Here is a 21,469-nt window from a genome sequence, read left to right as displayed (position 1 = left end):
CAGTCACCCAAACCGCAACACGACTGGATATAACAGCACCGAGACCCCCCAGTCATCCAAACCGCAACACGACTGGATATAACGCCACCGAGACCCCCCAGTCACCCAAACCGCAACACGACTGGATATAACAGCACCGAGACCCTCCAGTCATCCAAACCGCAACACGACTGGATATAACACCACCGAGACCCCCCAGTCACCCAAACCGCAACACGACTGGATATAACAGCACCGAGACACCCCAGTCACCCAAACCGCAACACGACTGGATATAACGTCACCGAGACACCCCAGTCACCCAAACCGCAACACGACTGGATATAACAGCACCGAGACCCCCCCAGTCACCCAAACCGCAACACCACTGGATATAATGCCACCGAGACCCCCCAGTCACCCAAACCGCAAAACGACTGCATATAACAGCACCGAGACCCCCCAGTCACCCAAACCGCAACACGACTGGATATAACGCCACCGAGACCCCCCCAGTCACCCAAACCGCAACACGACTGGATATAACAGCACCGAGACCCGCCAGTCACCCAAACCGCAACACGACTGGATATAACGCCACCGAGACCCCCCCAGTCACCCAAACCGCAACACGACTGGATATAACAGCACCGAGACCCCCCAGTCACCCAAACCGCAACACCACTGGATATAACAGCACCGAGACCCCCCAGTCACCCAAACCGCAACACGACTGGATATAACGTCACCGAGACCCCCCAGTCACCCAAACCGCAACACTACTGGATATAACAGCACCGAGACCCCCCAGTCACCCAAACCGCAACACGACTGGATATAACAGCACCGAGACCCCCCAGTCACGCAAACCGCAACACGACTGGATATAACAGCACCGAGACCCCCCAGTCACCCAAACCGCAACACCACTGGATATAACACCACCGAGACCCCCCAGTCACCCAAACTGCAACACGACTGGATATAACAGCACCGAGACCCCCCAGTCACCCAAACCGCAACACGACTGGATATAACGTCACCGAGACCCCCCCAGTCACCCAAACCGCAACACGACTGGATATAACAGCACTGAGATCCCCCAGTCACCCAAACCGCAACATGACTGGATATAACGCCACCGTGACCCCCCAGTCCCCAAACCGCAACACCACTGGATATAACAGCACCGAGACCCCCCAGTCAGCCAGTCACCCAAACTGCAACACCACTGGATATAACAGCACTGAGACCACCCCAGTCACCCAAACCGCAACACGACTGGATATAACGCCACCGAGACCCCCAAGTCACCCAAACCGCAACACGACTGGATATAACGCCACCAACACCGCCCAGTCACCCAAACCGCAACACGACTGGATATAACGCCACCGAGACCCCCTAGTCACCCAAACCGCAACACGACTGGATATAACGCCACCGAGACCCCCCAGTCACCCAAACCGCAACACGACTGGATATAACAGCACCGAGACCCCCCAGTCATCCAAACCGCAACACGACTGGATATAACACCACCGAGACCCCCCAGTCACCCAAACCGCAACACGACTGGATATAACAGCACCGAGACACTCCAGTCACCCAAACCGCAACACGACTGGATATAACGTCACCGAGACACCCCAGTCACCCAAACCGCAACACGACTGGATATAACAGCACCGAGACCCCCCCAGTCACCCAAACCGCAACACCACTGGATATAATGCCACCGAGACCCCCCAGTCACCCAAACCACAACACGACTGGATATAACAGCACCGAGACACCCCAGTCACCCAAACCGCAACACGACTGGATATAACGTCACCGAGACACCCCAGTCACCCAAACTGCAACACGACTGGATATAACAGCACCGAGACCCCTCCAGTCACCCAAACCGCAACACCACTGGATATAATGCCACCGAGACCCCCCAGTCACCCAAACCGCAAAACCACTGGATATAACAGCACCGAGACCCCCAGTCACCCAAACCGCAACGCGACTGGATATAACGCCACCGAGACCCCCCAGTCACCCAAACCGCAAAACCACTGGATATAACAGCACCGAGACCCCCCAGTCACCCAAACCGCAACACGACTGGATATAACAGCACCGAGACCCCCCAGTCACCCAAACCGCAACACGACTGGATATAACAGCACTGAGACCCCCCAGTCACCCAAACCGCAACACCACTGGATATAACAGCACCGAGACCCCCCAGTCACCCAAACCGCAACACCACTGGATATAACGCCACCGAGACCCCCCAGTCACGCAAACCACAACACGACTGGATATAACAGCACCGAGACCCCCCAGTCACCCAAACCGCAACACGACTGGATATAACAGCACCGAGACCCCCCAGTCACCCAAACCGCAACACACTGGATATAACAGCACCGAGACCCCCCAGTCACCAAACCGCAACACGACTGGATATAACAGCACCGAGACCCCCCAGTCACCCAAACCGCAACACCACTGGATATAACAGCACCGAGACCCCCCAGTCACCCAAACCGCAACACGACTGGATATAACGCCACCGAGACCCCCCCAGTCACCCAAACCGCAACACGACTGGATATAACAGCACCGAGACCCCCCAGTCACCCAAACCGCAACACGACTGGATATAACAGCACCGAGACCCCCCAGTCACGCAAACCGCAACACGACTGGATATAACGCCACCAACACCGCCCAGTCACCCAAACCGCAACACGACTGGATATAACAGCACCGAGACCCCCCAGTCACCCAAACCGCAACACGACTGGATATAACAGCACCGAGACACCCCAGTCACGCAAACCGCAACACGACTGGATATAACGCCACCAACACCGCCCAGTCACCCAAACCGCAACACGACTGGATATAACGTCACCGAGACCCCCCAGTCACCCAAACCGCCACACGACTGGATATAACAGCACCGAGACCCCCCAGTCACCCAAACCGCAACACGACTGGATATAACAGCACCGAGACCCCCCAGTCACCCAAACCGCAACACGACTGGATATAACGTCACCGAGACCCCCCAGTCACCCAGACCGCAACACGACTGGATATAACAGCACCGAGACCCCCCAGTCACCCAAACCGCAACACCACTGCATATAACACCACCGAGACCCCCCAGTCACCCAAACTGCAACACGACTGGATATAACAGCACCGAGACCCCCCAGTCACCCAAACCGCAACACGACAGGATATACCGTCACCGAGACCCCCCCAGTCACCCAAACCGCAACACGACTGGATATAACAGCACTGAGATCCCCCAGTCACCCAAACCGCAACATGACTGGATATAACGCCACCGTGACCCCCCAGTCCCCAAACCGCAACACCACTGGATATAACAGCACCGAGACCCCCCAGTCAGCCAGTCACCCAAACTGCAACACCACTGGATATAACAGCACTGAGACCACCCCAGTCACCCAAACCGCAACACAACTGGATATAACGCCACCGAGACCCCCAAGTCACCCAAACCGCAACACGACTGGATATAACGCCACCAACACCGCCCAGTCACCCAAACCGCAACACGACTGGATATAACAGCACCGAGACCCCCCAGTCACCCAAACCGCAACACGACTGGATATAACGCCACCGAGACCCCCCAGTCACCCAAACCGCAACACGACTGGATATAACAGCACCGAGACCCCCCAGTCATCCAAACCGCAACACGACTGGATATAACACCACCGAGACCCCCCAGTCACCCAAACCGCAACACGACTGGATATAACAGCACCGAGACACTCCAGTCACCCAAACCGCAACACGACTGGATATAACGTCACCGAGACACCCCAGTCACCCAAACCGCAACACGACTGGATATAACAGCACCGAGACCCCCCCAGTCACCCAAACCGCAACACGACTGGATATAACGCCACCGAGACCCCCCAGTCACCCAAACCGCAACACGACTGGATATAACAGCACCGAGACCCCCCAGTCACCCAAACCGCAACACGACTGGATATAACGTCACCGAGACCCCCCAGTCACCCAAACCGCAACACGACTGGATATAACAGCACCGAGACCCCCCAGTCACCCAAACCGCAACACGACTGGATATAACAGCACCGAGACCCCCCAGTCACCCAAACCGCAACACGACTGGATATAACAGCACCGAGACCCCCCAGTCACCCAAACCGCAACACGACTGGATATAACAGCACCGAGACCCCCCAGTCACCCAAACCGCAACACGACTGGATATAACAGCACCGAGACCCCCCAGTCACCCAAACCGCAACACGACTGGATATAACAGCACCGAGACCCCCCAGTCACCCAAACCGCAACACCACTGGATATAACAGCACCGAGACCCCCCAGTCACCCAAACCGCAACACGACTGGATATAACGCCACCGAGACCCCCCAGTCACCCAAACCGCAACACGACTGGATATATAACGCAACACGACTGGATATAATGCCACCGAGACCCCCTAGTCACCCAAACCGCAACACGACTGGATATAACGCCACCGAGACCCCCCAGTCACCCAAACCGCAACACGACTGGATATAACAGCACCGAGACCCCCCAGTCATCCAAACCGCAACACGACTGGATATAACGCCACCGAGACCCCCAGTCACCCAAACCGCAACACGACTGGATATAACAGCACCGAGACCCCCCAGTCATCCAAACCGCAACACGACTGGATATAACACCACCGAGACCCCCCAGTCACCCAAACCGCAACACGACTGGATATAACAGCACCGAGACACCCCAGTCACCCAAACCGCAACACGACTGGATATAACGTCACCGAGACACCCCAGTCACCCAAACCGCAACACGACTGGATATAACAGCACCGAGACCCCCCCAGTCACCCAAACCGCAACACGACTGGATATAACAGCACCGAGACCCCCCAGTCACCCAAACCGCAACACGACTGGATATAACAGCACCGAGACCCCCCAGTCACCCAAACCGCAACACGACTGGATATAACGCCACCGAGACCCCCCCAGTCACCCAAACCGCAACACGACTGGATATAACAGCACCGAGACCCCCCAGTCACCCAAACCGCAACACGACTGGATATAACGCCACCGAGACCCCCCAGTCACCCAAACCGCAACACGACTGGATATAACAGCACCGAGACCCCCCAGTCACCCAAACCGCAACACGACTGGATATAACAGCACCGAGACCCCCCAGTCACCCAAACCGCAACACGACTGGATATAACGTCACCGAGACCCCCCAGTCACCCAAACCGCAACACGACTGGATATAACAGCACCGAGACCCCCCAGTCACCCAAACCGCAACACGACTGGATATAACAGCACCGAGACACCCCAGTCACCCAAACCGCAACACGACTGGATATAACAGCACCGAGACTCCCCCAGTCACCCAAACCGCAACACCACTGGATATAACGCCACCGAGACCCCCCAGTCACCCAAACCGCAACACGACTGGATATAACAGCACCGAGACCCCCCAGTCACCCAAACCGCAACACGACTGGATATAACGCCACCGAGACCCCCCCAGTCACCCAAACCGCAACACGACTGGATATAACAGCACCGAGACCCCCCAGTCACCCAAACCGCAACACGACTGGATATAACAGCACCGAGACCCCCCAGTCACCCAAACCGCAACACGACTGGATATAACAGCACCGAGACCCCCCAGTCACCCAAACCGCAACACGACTGGATATAACGTCACCGAGACCCCCCAGTCACCCAAACCGCAACACGACTGGATATAACAGCACCGAGACCCCCCAGTCACCCAGTCACCCAAACCGCAACACGACTGGATATAACGTCACCGAGACACCCCAGTCACCCAAACCGCAACACGACTGGATATAACAGCACCGAGACTCCCCCAGTCACCCAAACCGCAACACGACTGGATATAACAGCACCGAGACCCCCCAGTCACCCAAACCGCAACACGACTGGATATAACAGCACCGAGACCCCCCAGTCACCCAAACCGCAACACGACTGGATATAACGCCACCGAGACCCCCCCAGTCACCCAAACCGCAACACGACTGGATATAACAGCACCGAGACCCCCCAGTCACCCAAACCGCAACACGACTGGATATAACGCCACCGAGACCCCCCCAGTCACCCAAACCGCAACACGACTGGATATAACAGCACCGAGACCCCCCAGTCACCCAAACCGCAACACCACTGGATATAACACCACCGAGACCCCCCAGTCACCCAAACCGCAACACGACTGGATATAACGTCACCGAGACCCCCCAGTCACCCAAACCGCAACACGACTGGATATAACAGCACCGAGACCCCCCAGTCACTTAAACCACAACACGACTTGATATAACAGCACTGAGATCCCCCAGTCACCCAAACCGCAATACGACTGGATATAACAGCACCGAGACCCCCCAGTCACCCAAACCGCAACACGACTGGATATAACAGCACTGAGACCCCCCAGTCACCCAAACCGCAACACCACTGGATATAACAGCACCGAGACCCCCCAGTCACCCAGTCACCCAAACCGCAGCACGACTGGATATAACGCCACCGTGACCCCCCAGTCACCCAAACCGCAACACGACTGGATATAACGCCACTGAGACCCCCCAGTCACTCAAACCGCAACACGACTGGATATAACAGCACTGAGACCCCCCAGTCACCGAAACCGCAATACGACTGGATATAACAGCACCGAGACCCCCCAGTCACCCAAACCGCAACACGACTGGATATAACAGCACTGAGACCCCCCAGTCACCCAAACCGCAACACCACTGGATATAACAGCACCGAGACCCCCCAGTCACCCAGTCACCCAAACTGCAACACGACTGGATATAACAGCACCGAGACCCCCCAGTCACCGAAATCACCCAAACAGCAACAGGACTGTTTATAACTGGTTGTTTACACCTGTGACTGTGTGGCTAAGCACAGCTGGGGTGCAGGAACAGTTACTACCCCTCAGCCCTCAGTTTCCTGAACAAAAGGAGATAATGGCATTCATCTCTTGAGATGTTCCCACAGTCAATGATCTCACTTTAAGGACTCTTTGAGTTGTTATTTCATGTTCTCGTTATTTATTGCTATCTATTTATATTTGCACATGCACAGTTTGTTGTCCTCTGTGCTGTACTTGATCTTCCACTGATCCTGTTATAGTTGCAGCTCTGTGGATATGCTGAATGTGCTCACAGAAAGAGAATCTCAGGGTTGTATGTGGTGACATGTATCTACTCTGATAATAAACTTTACTTTGAGCTTCGTTGAAGTCGCCGGGCTGCAGGAAGGGGGGACTTGAGGCTGTCTGGATGGGTCTTTACTAAAACAGTACAGGTTTGAGGGGCTGCTTACGCTTGGTGTGCCAGTGACTCACTAATGTAATGAGAGGTTGGATAAACTTGCCTTGTTTCCTCTGAAGCGGCAGAGGCTGACAGGGAGGCCTGATAGAAGCTTATAAAATAATGAGAGGCATCGATAAACTAAACAGTCAGTCAGTTTCCCAGAATAGGAATGTCAGAGGGCAAAGGTTAAAGATGAGGGGGGCAATATTTAAAAGCAACATGTGGGCTAAGTTTACTTTTCATACAAAGAGTGCTAAGTGCCTGGAAAGGGCTGGCAGGTGAGCTGATGCAAGATGACATGAGAGAGGAGTTTAAGAGGTATTTAGATATGCAGGGAATGGAGGGAAATGGACCATATGCAGGCAGAAGGAATTAGTTTAATTTGGCACCATGGTTAGCACACACATAGTGGCCTGAAGGGTCTGTGCCTGTACGACATAAAACATTTCAACGTAGTACAATCCCTTCAGCGCACACTGTTGTGTTAAACTTTTTAGCCTACTCTAAGGTTGTTCGAACCCTTCCCTTTCACATAGACCTCCATTCTCCTGTCATCCGTCCCTCTCACACAGACCTCCATTCTCCTATCATCTGTCCCTCTCACATAAACCTCCATTCTACTGTCATCCATCCCTCTCACACATAAACCTCCATTCTCCTGTCATCCATCCCTCTCACACATAAACCTCCATTCTCCTGTCATCCATCCCTCTCACACATAGACCTCCATCCTCCTGTCATCCGTCCCTCTCACACAGACCTCCATTCTCCTATCATCTGTGCCTCTCACATAAACCTCCATTCTACTGTCATCCATCCCTCTCACACATAAACCTCCATTCTCCCTTCATCCATCCCTCTCACACATAAACCTCCATTCTCCTGTCATCCATCCCTCTCACACATAAACCTCCATTCTCCTGTCATCCATCCCTCTCACACATAAACCTCCATTCTCCTGTCATCCATCCCTCTCACACATAAACCTCCATTCTCCTGTCATCCATCCCTCTCACATAAACCTCCATTCTCCTGTCATCCATCCCTCTCACACATAAAGCTCCATTCTCCTGTCATCCGTCCCTCTCACACAGACCTCCATTCTCCTATCATCTGTCCCTCTCACATAAACCTCCATTCTCCTGTCATCCATCCCTCTCACACATAAACCTCCATTCTCCTGTCATCCATCCCTCTCACACATAAACCTCCATTCTCCTGTCATCCATCCCTCTCACATAAACCTCCATTCTCCTGTCATCCATCCCTCTCACACATAAACCTCCATTCTCCTGTCATCCGTCCCTCTCACACAGACCTCCATTCTCCTATCATCTATCCCTCTCACATAAACCTCCATTCTCCTGTCATCCGTCCCTCTCACACAGACCTCCATTCTCCTATCATCTGTCCCTCTCACATAAACCTCCATTCTCCTGTCATCAGTCCCTCTCACACAGACCTCCATTCTCCTATCATCTGTCCCTCTCACATAAACCTCCATTCTCCTGTCATCCATCCCTCTCACATAAACCTCCATTCTCCTGTCATCCTCTCTCACATAAATCTCCATTCTCCTGTCATCCATCCCTCTCACATAAACCTCCATTCTCCTGTCATCCATCCCTCTCACATAAACCTCCATTCTCCTGTCATCCTTCTCTCTCACATAAACCTCCATTCTCCTGTCATCCATGTTGTTATGATTTGTAACTTCAAAGCATTAAAGTAATTCAAAGGGATATATGGGTGTCTGAAATGCGGGTCTGACTTTGTGTTTACTTTAAGTGAGGTGTGCACATATCACATGGTAGCGTGATGACAAATGCAGTTCATGTTTTTACACATATAACCCATAATGAATTATTTAAATGAACAGGAATACTTAATCAAACAATATCCAAGTATATACAAGGTTATCCAAATATTATTGAAATGGTAAATACACAACAGCCCTCCCTGCTTAGCTGTAAACTCCACTCAATATAGACTGCATCTCCACTATATGCACAGTATACTATACAATACACCTACTATCTACAGGCATCCACAGCATAATGAACTCCAAATTGTCCCGTTCAGGTCTAAAGATTTAATCACTGTGGAGGATTTCTTATTCTTGTGGAATAACGTCTTTCCTGACAGGGGTGGAGGGTATGGGTCACTCTGCTTGGCAGGTGAGACGTGGCTGTGAAACAATCTCAGGTTCTGGGGGATCTTCCTTGCTGGTTGTGGGAATTGATTCTGAGACTGCAGGAAGTTGTTCTGACAGCTCTGGACACCTTTTTACTCCCTCCATTGTCTTCTAGTTTGTGCATCTTGATCTTAGGAAGGTGCATTTCGTTCACTGGAGTATTCTCTTATTAATCCTTCTGTTGCTCCCTTTTACAATCTGATCTCTCCTCTTCATTTCCTCATCCACAACATCATCTGATGAATTCTCTGTTTTCATATCTCCATTGACTCCTTTCTTTTTGGCCTTCCATTCATCCATCTGGGCTTTTGGTCTTTGCATCTACTTTTATAAGCAGCTTTTTGTCTCCCACTTGAAGTTCATGCAGTAACCTTAGTGCACGCAATGTAGATTCTGGTTCTTTATACCCATAAAAGCTGAATGCTTGCAACTTTCCTGAAGCTCCATGAACTCTCTTCCAGCTTAAAACCAAGCCACATTTTGCAAGTAACTACCTGATTAACATATCAGAGGCTTTCTCAGATATGTTACCTACAAACACTGTTGTAGCTTTCCTCTGAGCAGAGTGGTCCTTCCTTGGTCTAATATGCTTTCCAAGCAGAGGCACAGAGGTCAAAACCAACGCCTGTTTGTTCTCTGTTTGACTACGGTTCATGGTGCACAGTATGGAGACAGATGTGGCATTATCCAGTACCTTTCTTAATTCACTTTCAATTGGTTTCATTGTAGGGGATGTGGATGGATTGCCGATCAAATTGTAGTTATCTCAGCCGAACACATCCCCACGATGTTGGCCCTCCTCTTTTTATTACATACAAGCTCAATGTGGCTTGTTAGTTGTTATATTTCACTGTCATTAATTTTATTCCCACGGGAGTTATCTTTCCTCCAGTATAAGTTCTTAGTTGGATACCTACAGGCTTCAGTTCAGTATCTTTGAAATGCCATTCAAACTCATTTTGTGGAATGACTGAAACAGCTGAACCAGTGTATAATTCCATTTTAATTAATTTGCCATTCACTTCCAGTGTAAGCCATATTGCTTGTCTATTGTTAATTTTCACACTGTAAATCTCAAGGCTACTCAGTCCTGTATCACTCTCATTGTTATCAACAGCATGCAGATTAGTGCTCTATTTGCAGCTGCAACTTGACTTTTTATCTTTTTATCTTTCCTGTGCAGTCCATTTATTATTGTCTGCCTAATGCACTCTTTGTATGTGTCCTATTTTGTTGCATTTTCAGCAATTTTCACCTTTAAACCTGCATTGGTTTGGTGTACGTGAGCCCCTGCCACGATGGTAACACAGTTTGTATGGCCATCCCAGTTTCTGTTTAGATGTTGCAATTTTGTTCGCACTCACTTTTATTCCTTACTGCAACTCAATTGTTTCTCTGTCTGTGGTTTCAATTGAAACAGTGATTTCAACTGCTCTTTTAAATGGCTTCAGTTAGGAGCCATTTTTGAATACTTTCGTGTAAGATTTAACAAACTAAATGATTTCTCAGTGCATCATTAAGACATTTACTGAACTGACAATTTTCAGACAACCTCTTCAATTCAGCCACCTATGGAAAAATTGACTCCCCTTCTGTTTTGGTTCTGCTTATGAAACCTAAAGCTTTCTGCTACCAACAATGGCTTTGGATCTAAATGTTGCTACAATGGCAACAAAGCTCATTTCTGCTCTACTCTGACTGTTATGCTAAGTACCACCCCAAAGCCATATTTGCTGATGATACCAATGTTGTTGGCCAAATCAAAGGTGGTGATATATCGGCAAATACTGTAGGAGGGAGAATGAAAATCTGGTCGAATGGTTCCACAACAATTCAACATCAGCAAAACCAAGAAGCTGATTATTGACTACAGGAAGAAGAATTCGGAGGTCCATGAGCCAGTCCTCATTAAGGGATCAGAGGTGAAGAGGATTTAAGGCATCCGTTAGTCTTGCGAGACCATGGATCTGTGCCTGGGAAGTCTTCACTCTCCAGGGCGCAGGCCTGGCCAAAGTTGTATGGAAGTCCAGCAGTTGCCAATGCTGTAAGTCTCCCCTCTCCACAACACCAATGTTGTCCAAGGAAAGGGCATTAGGACCCATACAGCTTGGCACCAGTGTCGTCGCAGAGCAATGTGTGATTAAGTGCTTTGCCCAAGGACACAACACGTTGCCTTGGCTGGGGCTCGAACTCACGACCTTCAGGTCGCCAGTCCAATGCCTTAACCACTTGGCCACGTGCCCGCAAAGAGGATTAGTAGCTTTAGATTTACTATCCTACAGAGGACAGTAAAAGCCACCGAGAGGATCCTGGGGTCTCCCTCCCCACTACTTGTGACATTTACTAGGAGCATTGGCCCGAGACATTGTTGAGGATCCCTACCACCCGTCCCACAATCTTTCTGACCTACTACCATCAGGAAGGAGGTAGAGGAGCCTCAGGACGAGGACTGAGACTAACCTGTCACCACCGAGGTCTCGAAACCAGGACAGCGAGCAGTTTTCTGTTTACCTGTGCTGTGCACTGCATGAACTTTGAATTACTTTTTATTAGTTTATTTACGGCAATACTGCGTTTTTTGTGGGTGCACCGTGGTCAGGAGGAACATGGTTTAGTCTGGTTGTATAAAGTGTAGGTACAGTCAGATGACAATAAGTTTGAACTTGGAGCTCACAGGCTTTGTCCTGGGACCAGCAGGTAAGCACCATTACAAAAGAGGCCTTTCTCAGAGGTTTGCGTCGACCCTTGTGATTTTGTGGCAAAGTGCAGGTCAGAATAAGGAGGGGTGTAAGAAACTTATCTTTCCGGTTTGTCTCCCTGCCAGGAGTGAGGCCCCGGGACCTGAATCCATTGGAGACAGACCTGATCTCGAGGAGACGGACTAGCAGCGAGGGCCAGTACGAGAATGGCAGCGACACCTCCTGCAGTCCTCCTGTCCGCTCTCCTGTCCGCTGTGTCTCTCCAGAGCTGGCCAGCTCCATCGCCGCCAATCCCGGGGGATGGCCCAAGGAGGTGAGGCCGCTTCTCCTCTCTCACGTGTGCTCACGGCGAACACCTCCCGTCACGCAGATGGGCAGTTCCTGGGACGGAGGCAGTGGGTTTGTTTGGATTTAGAATTGGTTTATTATTGTCCCTATGATAGGGAAATTCCTGTCATAGAGTCATAGATCACCACAGCATAGAAACAGGCCCTTCGGCCCATCTAGTCCATGCCAAACTGTTATTCTGCCTTTTCCCATCGACTCACATCCGGAGCATCGCCCTCCATACCCCTCCCATCCATGTACTTATCCAAACTTCCCTTAAATGTTGCAATCAAACCCACATCCACCTCTTCCCCTGGCAGCTCGTCCACACTCGCTCCACCCTCTGAGTGAAAATGAAAACAAGAAATTCTGGAAGTTCTCAGTAGGTCGGGCAGCGTGCGTGGAAAGGTCAGAGGTTCTTCACTGGAAGTTGGGAAATCTGGCTGGATTTTTCTCCTCTTACATGACTAATGGAAGGGAGCGGATGGGTTCCTGTCCTGTACAGTAGTTGGGATGAGGGACGGAGTGGCCTCTACCCTTATCAGAATCAGTATGAAGTATTCATACTTCATACTGATTCTGATTCTGATAAGGGTAGAGGCCACTCCGACCCTCATGCCAACTACTGTTTAATATTACTGACATATGTCATGAAATATGTTGCTTTTTGGCAGCAGAATATTACAATACGTAACGGAAAAATTAGATTATGAGAACACTCAGTCCTCTTTTATTGTCATTTAGAAATGCATACATACATTAAGAAATGAAACAATGTTTCTCCGGAGTGATATCACAGAAAACAGGACAAACCAAAGACTAACACTGACAGAACCACATAATTATAACATATAGTTACAGCAGCGCAAAGCAATACCATAATTTGATGAAAAACAAACCATAGGCACGGTAAAAAAAGTCTCAAAGTCCCCGAGTCGATCGACTCCTGAGTCCCTGATAGCAGGTGGCAAAAGGGAGAAACTCCCTGCCATAAACCTCCAGGCACCGTCAACTTGCCAATAACTTGGAAGCAGCTGACCCCTGCCGACCGAGTCCATCCATCCGAAAACTTTGAGCTTCTGACCAGCCTCTCCGATACAGCCTCCCGAACGCCATCCTCTGCCGAGCGCCTTCGACCTCTCCCCGGCCGCTAAAACATGCAAAGCCGAGGATTTCGGGGTCTTCTGCTCCGGAGATTCCGGTTACCACACAGTAGCAATAAGAAATATATATATTTGCGTGTGTGTGTGTGTGTGTGTGTGTGTGTGTGTGTGTGTGTGCGCGCGCGTGCGCGCGTGTCTATATATATATAAATAAATTAATTAAAAAGTGCAAAAAGGAAAAAACTATTGAAGTAGTTCAAATGGGTTTATTGTCCATTCAGAAATCTGATGGCGGAGGGGAAGAAGCTGTTTCTAACACATTGAGTGTGTGTCTTCAGGCTCCTGTACCTCCTTGACGATAGCAATGAGAAGAGGGCCTGTCCTGGGTGATGAGGGTCCCCAATGACGGATGCTGCCTTTTGAAGACATTGCCTTTTGAAAGTGTCCTCGATGCTAGGGAGGCTGGAGCTCATGATGGAGCTGGCTGAGTTCTCGGGATCTGATCTAATACTCAGCTGGAGTGACATCTTCTCTTCTTTTGCCTTTCCCAGTCCAACATGCACAGCTACAGAGAAGCGTTTGAGGAGTTGGAAGGAGCGGTCGTGACTCCGGCCAGCACCGGTGAGTCATCCTACCCAGCACGGCGTCTGTCTTCCCAGCTCTATACACAGCTCATCGAGCCACAGAGTTATAGAACACGACAGCACCGAAACAGGTCCATCAGTCCGCGTGGAACTGTTCCTCTGCCTAGTCTCAATTACTCGCATCGGACCATAACCCTCCATACCTCTCCAAACCATGTACCTATCCAACCTGTTAAATGTTGAATTCAAACCTGCATCCATCACTTCCACTGGAAGCTCGTTCCACACTCTGAGGATCTCCTTCAGCATTTCACCTTTCACACTTAACCCATGCTTGCAGTTCTAGCCTCACCCACTCAGTGGAAAAAGCCGGCTTGCATTTACCCTATCTATACCCCTCATACCTCAATCAAATCTCCCCTCATTCTTCTGCACTCCAGGGAATAAAGTCCAAACCAATTCAATCTTTCCCAATAACTCAGGTCCTCAAGGCCGGGCAACATCATTGTAAATTTTCTCTGCACTCTTTAAAGCTTATTGATATCTTTCTGTTAGGTAGGCGACCAGAACTACCTAATTTAGAGCATGCAATACTCTAAATTAGCTTCAGCAGAATCTTATACTTGTCCAGCTTAACATCCTAACTCCTGATTTACGAAGGCTTATGCACCGAAAGCTCACTTTACAATGCCATCTACCTGTGATTCCACTTCCAAAGAATTACAGGTCTGTATTCCCAGATCCCTCTGTTCTACCTCACTCCTCAGTGCAAGACATACTCACAGCACAATGCCGATGTGTGGGAGATAAACTGAGACCACCTCACCTCGATCAGGACCAATAGGATCCCTCTGTTGGGGGAGGGGAGAAGAGAGACATACAGGGTAGGTGGGGACTTTGATTATGCTGACTGCCTTACTGAGACACTGAGAAGTGCAGACGGAGCCCACGCAAGCGAGGCTGGTTTCCGTGATATGCTGATCTCTGTCCACCCCCCTCTGCAGTTTCTTGTCGTCACAGGCAGAGCACTTGCCAAGCGACTTATGGGACAAAAGGTGTCCAAAGGATCCCTAGTTTTACATCGGAAACCCCTTTTGATAAACCCCAGTGCTCAAAGAGCCTTCCAAATTACCTTCCGTAGTGCATGCTAACTTTTTCTGTACACGTGTGACTCCAGCCCTACCACCGCGGAACTCATTCAGGCGTGGTTGGGGACGTCAGGCGTGGATAGGGATGTCAGGCGTGGATAGGGATGTCAGGTGTGGATAGGAAAGTGAGGCGTGGTTAGGGACGTCAAGCGTGGTTAGGGACGTCAGGCGTGGATAGGGACGTCAGGCGTGGATAGGGACGTCAGGCGTGGTTAGGGACGTCAGGCGTGGATAGGGACGTCAGGCGTGGATAGGGACGTCAGGCGTGGATAGGGAATCAGGTGTGGTTAGGGATATCAGGCGTGGTTAGGGACGTCAGGCCCGGTTAGGGATGTCAGGCGTGGATAGGGATGTCAGGCGTGGATAGGGAATCAGGCGTGGATGGGGAATCAGGCGTGGTTAGGGATATCAGGCGTGGTTAGGGACGTCAGTGCCACCCAGGCGCAGTGAACAATTCAGTGGAAGGTATAAATGTGTTAGAGCAATTTAGAGAATTACGGCACAGTACAGCCCTTTCAGCCCACAATGCTGTGCTAACCTTTTAACCTACTCTAAGATCATCCAACCCTCCCCTCCTACATAGCCCTCCATTTTTCTATCTTTCATGTGCCTATCTGAGAGTGTCTTTAATGTCCCTAATGTATCTGCCTCTATCACCACTCCACGCAGCCACCAAACCTGCCTGACACCTCCTCTATGCTTTCCTCCAATCACCTTAAAATAATGCCCTTAAGTATTAGCCATTTCTGCCCTGGGAAAAAGTCTCTGGGTGCCCACTCAATCTATGCATTTTACCATCTTGTACACCTCTATCAAATCACTTCTCGTCTTCCTTCGCTTCAAACAGAAAATCCCCAGCTCGCCCAACCTATCTTCTTAAGACATACTGTCTAGTCCAGGCAGCACTTGGGTAAATCTCCGAAATTGCTGTTATTTTGCAGTGGCCCGTTCTCCTCCCGGACTGGCCCAGACCCCACTCTCGGCACTGGGCCTGAAGCCTCACAACCCGGCCGACATCATACTGCAGTCCACCGTTCTGGGGCAAGGTAGGATTAGTTAGCTACCGGGACCGGCTCTGGGTCAGACCTTCCCAAGCTCCATGGGAAGGAGGGGATACGGGGGACGGCTTGGGATAGAGGGGATACGGGGAACGGCTTGGGAAGGAGGGGATACGGGGGACGGCTTGGGAAGGAGGGGATACGGGGGACGGCTTGGGATAGAGGGGATACGGGGGATGGCTTGGGAAGGAGGGGATACGGGGGACGGCTTGGGAAGGAGGGGATACCGGGGATGGCTTGGGAAGGAGGGGATACCGGGGATGGCTTGGGAAGGAGGGGATATGGGGGATGGCTTGGGAAGGAGGGGATACAGGGGACGGCTTGGGAAGGAGGGGTTACGGGGAACGGCTTGGGATGGAGGGGATATGGGGGACGGCTTGGGAAGGAGGGGATACGGGGGATGGCTTGGGAAGGAGGGGATGGGATACGGGGGACGGCTTGGGAAGGAGGGGATACGGGGGATGGCTTGGGAAGGAAGGGATACGGGGGATGGCTTGGGGATACAGGGGACGGCTTGGGAAGGAGGGGTTACGGGGAACGGCTTGGGATGGAGGGGCTACGGGGGACGGCTTGGGAAGGAGGGGATACGGGGGACGGCTTGGGAAGGAGGGGTTAGGGGGAACGGCTTGGGATGGAGGGGATACGGGGGACGGCTTGGGAAGGAGGGGATACGGGGGACGGCTTGGGAAGGAGGGGTTACGGGGACGGCTTGGGAAGGAGGGGATACGGGGGACGGCTTGGGAAGGAGGGGATACGGGGGACGGCTTGGGAAGGAGGGGTTACGGGGACGGCTTGGGATGGAGGGGATACGGGGGACGGCTTGGGAAGGAGGGGATACGGGGGACGGCTTGGGAAGGAGGGGTTACGGGGAACGGCTTGGGAAGGAGGGGATACGGGGGATGGCAGATGCTGGAACTTGGAGCAACACACAGAACTGTGGAGGAACTCAGAGTTATGATCACTGACATACACTCAGTGGCCACCTTATTAGGAACACCTGTACACCTCATTAATGCAAATATTTAATCAGCCAATCATGTGGCAGCAACTTAGTACGTCCATGCAGACATGGTCAAGAGGTTCAGTTGTTGTTCACACCAAACATCAGAATGGGGAAGAAATGTGATGTATGACTGTGGAATGATTGTTTGTGCCAGACGGTGTGGTTTCTGTGGTTTGATCATCATAAACTGCTGATCTCCTGGGGTTTTCACCCATAACAGTCTCTAGAGTTTACAGAGCATGGTGTGAAAAACCAAACATACATCCAGTGAGTGGCAGATCTATGGGTGAAAGTGCCTTGTTAATGAGAGAGGTCAGAGGAGAGTGGCCAGACTGGTTCAAGCTGCCAGGAAGGCGACAGTAATTCAAATAACCACACATTACAACAGCAGTGTGCAGAAGAGCATCTCTGAATGCACAACACGTCGAACGTTGAAGGAGATGGGTTACAGCAGCTGAAGACCACAAGCATACACCCAGTGGCTGTTTTATTAGTTACAGGAAGTACCTAATAAAGCGGTCGCTAAGTGTATATCGTGAAATGTGTTGTTTTGCGGTAGCAGTGCAGTGCAATACTTAAAGTATACTATACATTACAATAATAATATACATAACATAAAGAAATGGTGCTAAAAAGGTGTAAAATAGTGAGCTAGTGTTCATAGGTTCGTGGACCATACAGAAATCTGATGGCGGAGGGGAAGAAGCTGTTCCTGAATTATTGAGTGTGTATCTTCAGGCTCCCGTACCTCCTCCCTGATGGTAGCAATGAGAAGAGGGGGTGTCCTGGGTGGTGAGGGTCCTTCATGATGGATACGCCTCCTTGAGGCATCGCCTTTGAAGATTGGGCTTAATTAAGAGTATTGGGTTCATTTAAAGTGGAGATTGGTAGGTTCTTCATTAATAAGGGTGTTAAAGGTTATGGGGAGAAGGAAGGAGATGAGGTTTGAGAGGGTTAATAAATCAGCCATGATCAAATGGTGGAGAATTTGGTGCTAGAGTGTGTGGTGACGCTTGTGGCCTGACCCCAGCACATGTGGTGTGTTGGTTGTTAACGCAAACAACATATTTCACTGTATGCTTCAATGTACGCGTGATAATTATATCTGAGTCTGATAAGGCTCTGCATCTTCTCCTATGCCTCATGGTCTTATAGAGAGAAACCTTTATAATCATTTTATCTGAAAAAAAACTTGAGGTTTGCCTCAGAAACTGTTGCTACGTTATTGAGTTATTCCACATAGGGAAGGGGATCCACCTCTACCAGTTATTCACTTGTTTAGAGATACAGTGTGGAACAGGCCTCTCCGGCCCAATGGCCACACTGCCCAGCAGCTCTCCTATTTAACCCTGATCTGATCACAGCACAGTTTACAATGACCAATCACTTACAAACTGGTAGGTCTGTGGGCTGTGGGAGGATACCGGAGCATCCAGATCGTCACGGGGAGGACGTACTAACTCCTTACAGACGGTGCCGGAATTGACCTCTGAACTCTGACGCCCTGAGCTGTAGGAGCGTCATGCTAACTGCTGTGCTCATCTTACCGTTATAACCAGGCCAGCAAGCAGCAAAGACAGGACCATTTCTTGTCCCAGGTATAATGAGAAATGGCAAGTAATCTTCATCCAGCTGGCTGAGGTTTGTTTGAGGACCGTGCCTGAGACAAGAGCAGTCAGGAGATTAGGGTTCACGTCATCTGGGATTGAATGGGTTCAAGGGGTTGACTCCTATTGACCCCTTTCTGACCTCTGGTGGTGCAGCAATATTTTATTTAGAGATACAGTGCAGAATAGGCCCTTCCAGTCCTTGGAGCTACACCACGCAGCCGTTCACCGATTTAACTCGAACCTAATCATGTGACAATATACAATGACTAGTAACTGATAAGCCTCTGACAATTTACAATGACCAATTAACCGAGTAACTGGTAAGCCTCCGACAATTTACAATGAACAATTAACCGAGTAACTGGTACATCTCTGACAATTTACAATGAGCAATTAACCTAGTAACTGGTACACCTCTGGACCAGGGCACCTGGAGGAGATCCACAGGGAGGGCATATGAACTCCAAACTCGGATTCCCCTAGCTATCATAGCATTGCACTAAACACTACGTTACCATGGTGAGATTGTGGGCACGTGTGTTGTGTGTTACCTCTCCTCACCGACTATCTTCTTCTCTCCTCAGAGGGAGACAGTAGCCCAGTGGGTGGAGAGGAGGAAGGTAAGGGCTCTGACCGTACCTGCCATCTTGTTCACCACCCATCGTCACCACCAAGCTCGCAGGCCACTGCATGTTCCACGCCCAGCGATGTCTGGGGTACAATCATTCATCCATTGCATCCCAATCACCTCGAAGAGCATCTGCCATTGTCCAGTCTCACTCCATCCTCTCATCTCCCTCAGATCCCCCTGCTGGCAGCTCGTTTGCAAAGACATTGAGTATAGTATTCACTCTTTGATGCTAAATACTGAGGTTACCTCAGAGTTGACTGTTGTCTTTGGGTTTGGGACTCTCTGGTCGTCTGGTAATTTAACACCCAATTAGGAATACGATTCCCTATTTGCTGTTGAATATTGAGGTTACCTTGAAGGTCAAGGGTCAATGCTTGTTTCTGTGTTTGGGACTTTTGGTCTGATGTTGACCAGAATCAGTTTATTATTGTTACATCTCACATGCTGATGACAGTGAAAAGCTTGTCTTGCATACTGCTTATACAGATCAAATCATTACGCAGTAACTGAGGCAGTACAAGGTAAAACTACACCCCAGGGGTCTGACAGTGGTAGCTGGAGAGAATGCAAAGGCATTAGTAATGATCTTTAAAGAATCACTAGCTTATGCAGTGGTTCCAGAGGACCGGAGAATTGCAAATGCCACACCACTCTTTAAGAAGGGAGGGAGGCAGAAGAAAGCACATTGTAAGCCAGTTAGCCTGCCAACCTCAGTGGCTGGGAAGATGTTGGATCTGTTATTAAGGATGAGGTTTCGGGTTAATTAGAGGCACCTGATAAAATAGGCCAAAGTCAGCATTGTTTCCCTAAGGAGAAACCTTGCCTGACAAATCTATTGGAATATTTTGAGGAAATAGCAGGTAGTATAGACGAAAGGGAGTCAGTAGATGTTGTGTACTTGGATTTTCAGAAGCCCCTTGACAAGGTGCCACACATGAGGCTGCTGAGCAAGAACCCATGGTATCACAGGAAAGGTACTAGCACAGACAAAATATTGGCTGACCAACAGGAGACAAAGAGTGGGAATAAAGGGGTTGGTTGCCAGTGACTAGTGGTGTTTGCTGTTGGGACCGCTTCTTTTCACGTTATATGTCAATGACTTGTCCACATTTGGCCCATGACTGTGCGATAACTGCTATTGTGACTATATGTACTATACGTGCTTTGTGCTGTGTGCGACTGTTGGCACTGTGTTTTGCACCTCGGCCCCAGGGGAACACTGTTCTGTTTGGCTGTATTCATGTGTTTTGTTGAATGACAATTGAACTTGAACTTGGTATCCCTGTGAATGTTTGTGTACTTGTCCAAGTACCTCTAAATGTCATTAACATACCTCAACCACTTCCACTGGCAGCTCATTCCATATATGGACCACCCTCTGCATGAAGACTTTGCCCTTTCACCTTAAAAATTGTTACTCTACCTTCCTCAGCCAGTTTCTCTGGTAGCTCCTTCCACCCTTTGTGTAAAAAAAAGTTGCCCCTCGAGTTCTTACTAAACCTTCTGCCTCTCACATTAAACCTGTGCCCTCCAGTTTTTGATTCCTCTAGTAATGTAGTAGTGTGCAATGACTCAAATCGAGTATGATGTTCTCCTGGGGAATTGTCTATTGGTGAGTCCTCAGCTGGCTGCAGAGGCCAATCTGGGATCTACGTATTCAGATGAAGTGTGGGCAAGAGTTAAGTGGTGGG

The 21,469-nt window shown here is 50.2% G+C and overlaps 1 protein-coding gene across 8 annotated transcripts in view; it reads left to right on the top strand.

The window, feature by feature from the left end:
* tns1b (tensin 1b) overlaps positions 1 to 21,469 on the top strand; it is a 392,135-nt gene that overhangs the window by 304,378 nt on the left and 66,288 nt on the right. For 7 of the 8 annotated variants that reach the window (XM_063051466.1, XM_063051470.1, XM_063051474.1 and 4 more), the window contains 4 exons: positions 12,440 to 12,627; positions 14,296 to 14,365; positions 16,418 to 16,522; positions 19,732 to 19,767. In XM_063051466.1, the coding sequence (XP_062907536.1) occupies positions 12,440 to 12,627; positions 14,296 to 14,365; positions 16,418 to 16,522; positions 19,732 to 19,767 (399 nt within the window). The remainder of the gene's footprint in view (positions 1 to 12,439; positions 12,628 to 14,295; positions 14,366 to 16,417; positions 16,523 to 19,731; positions 19,768 to 21,469) is intronic. The other variant, XM_063051471.1, reaches the window with a different exon arrangement.

Source organism: Mobula hypostoma, chromosome 6, assembly GCF_963921235.1.
Source record: "Mobula hypostoma chromosome 6, sMobHyp1.1, whole genome shotgun sequence".
Lineage (NCBI taxonomy): Eukaryota > Metazoa > Chordata > Chondrichthyes > Myliobatiformes > Myliobatidae > Mobula > Mobula hypostoma.
This window is presented reverse-complemented; position numbering and strand designations above follow the sequence as displayed.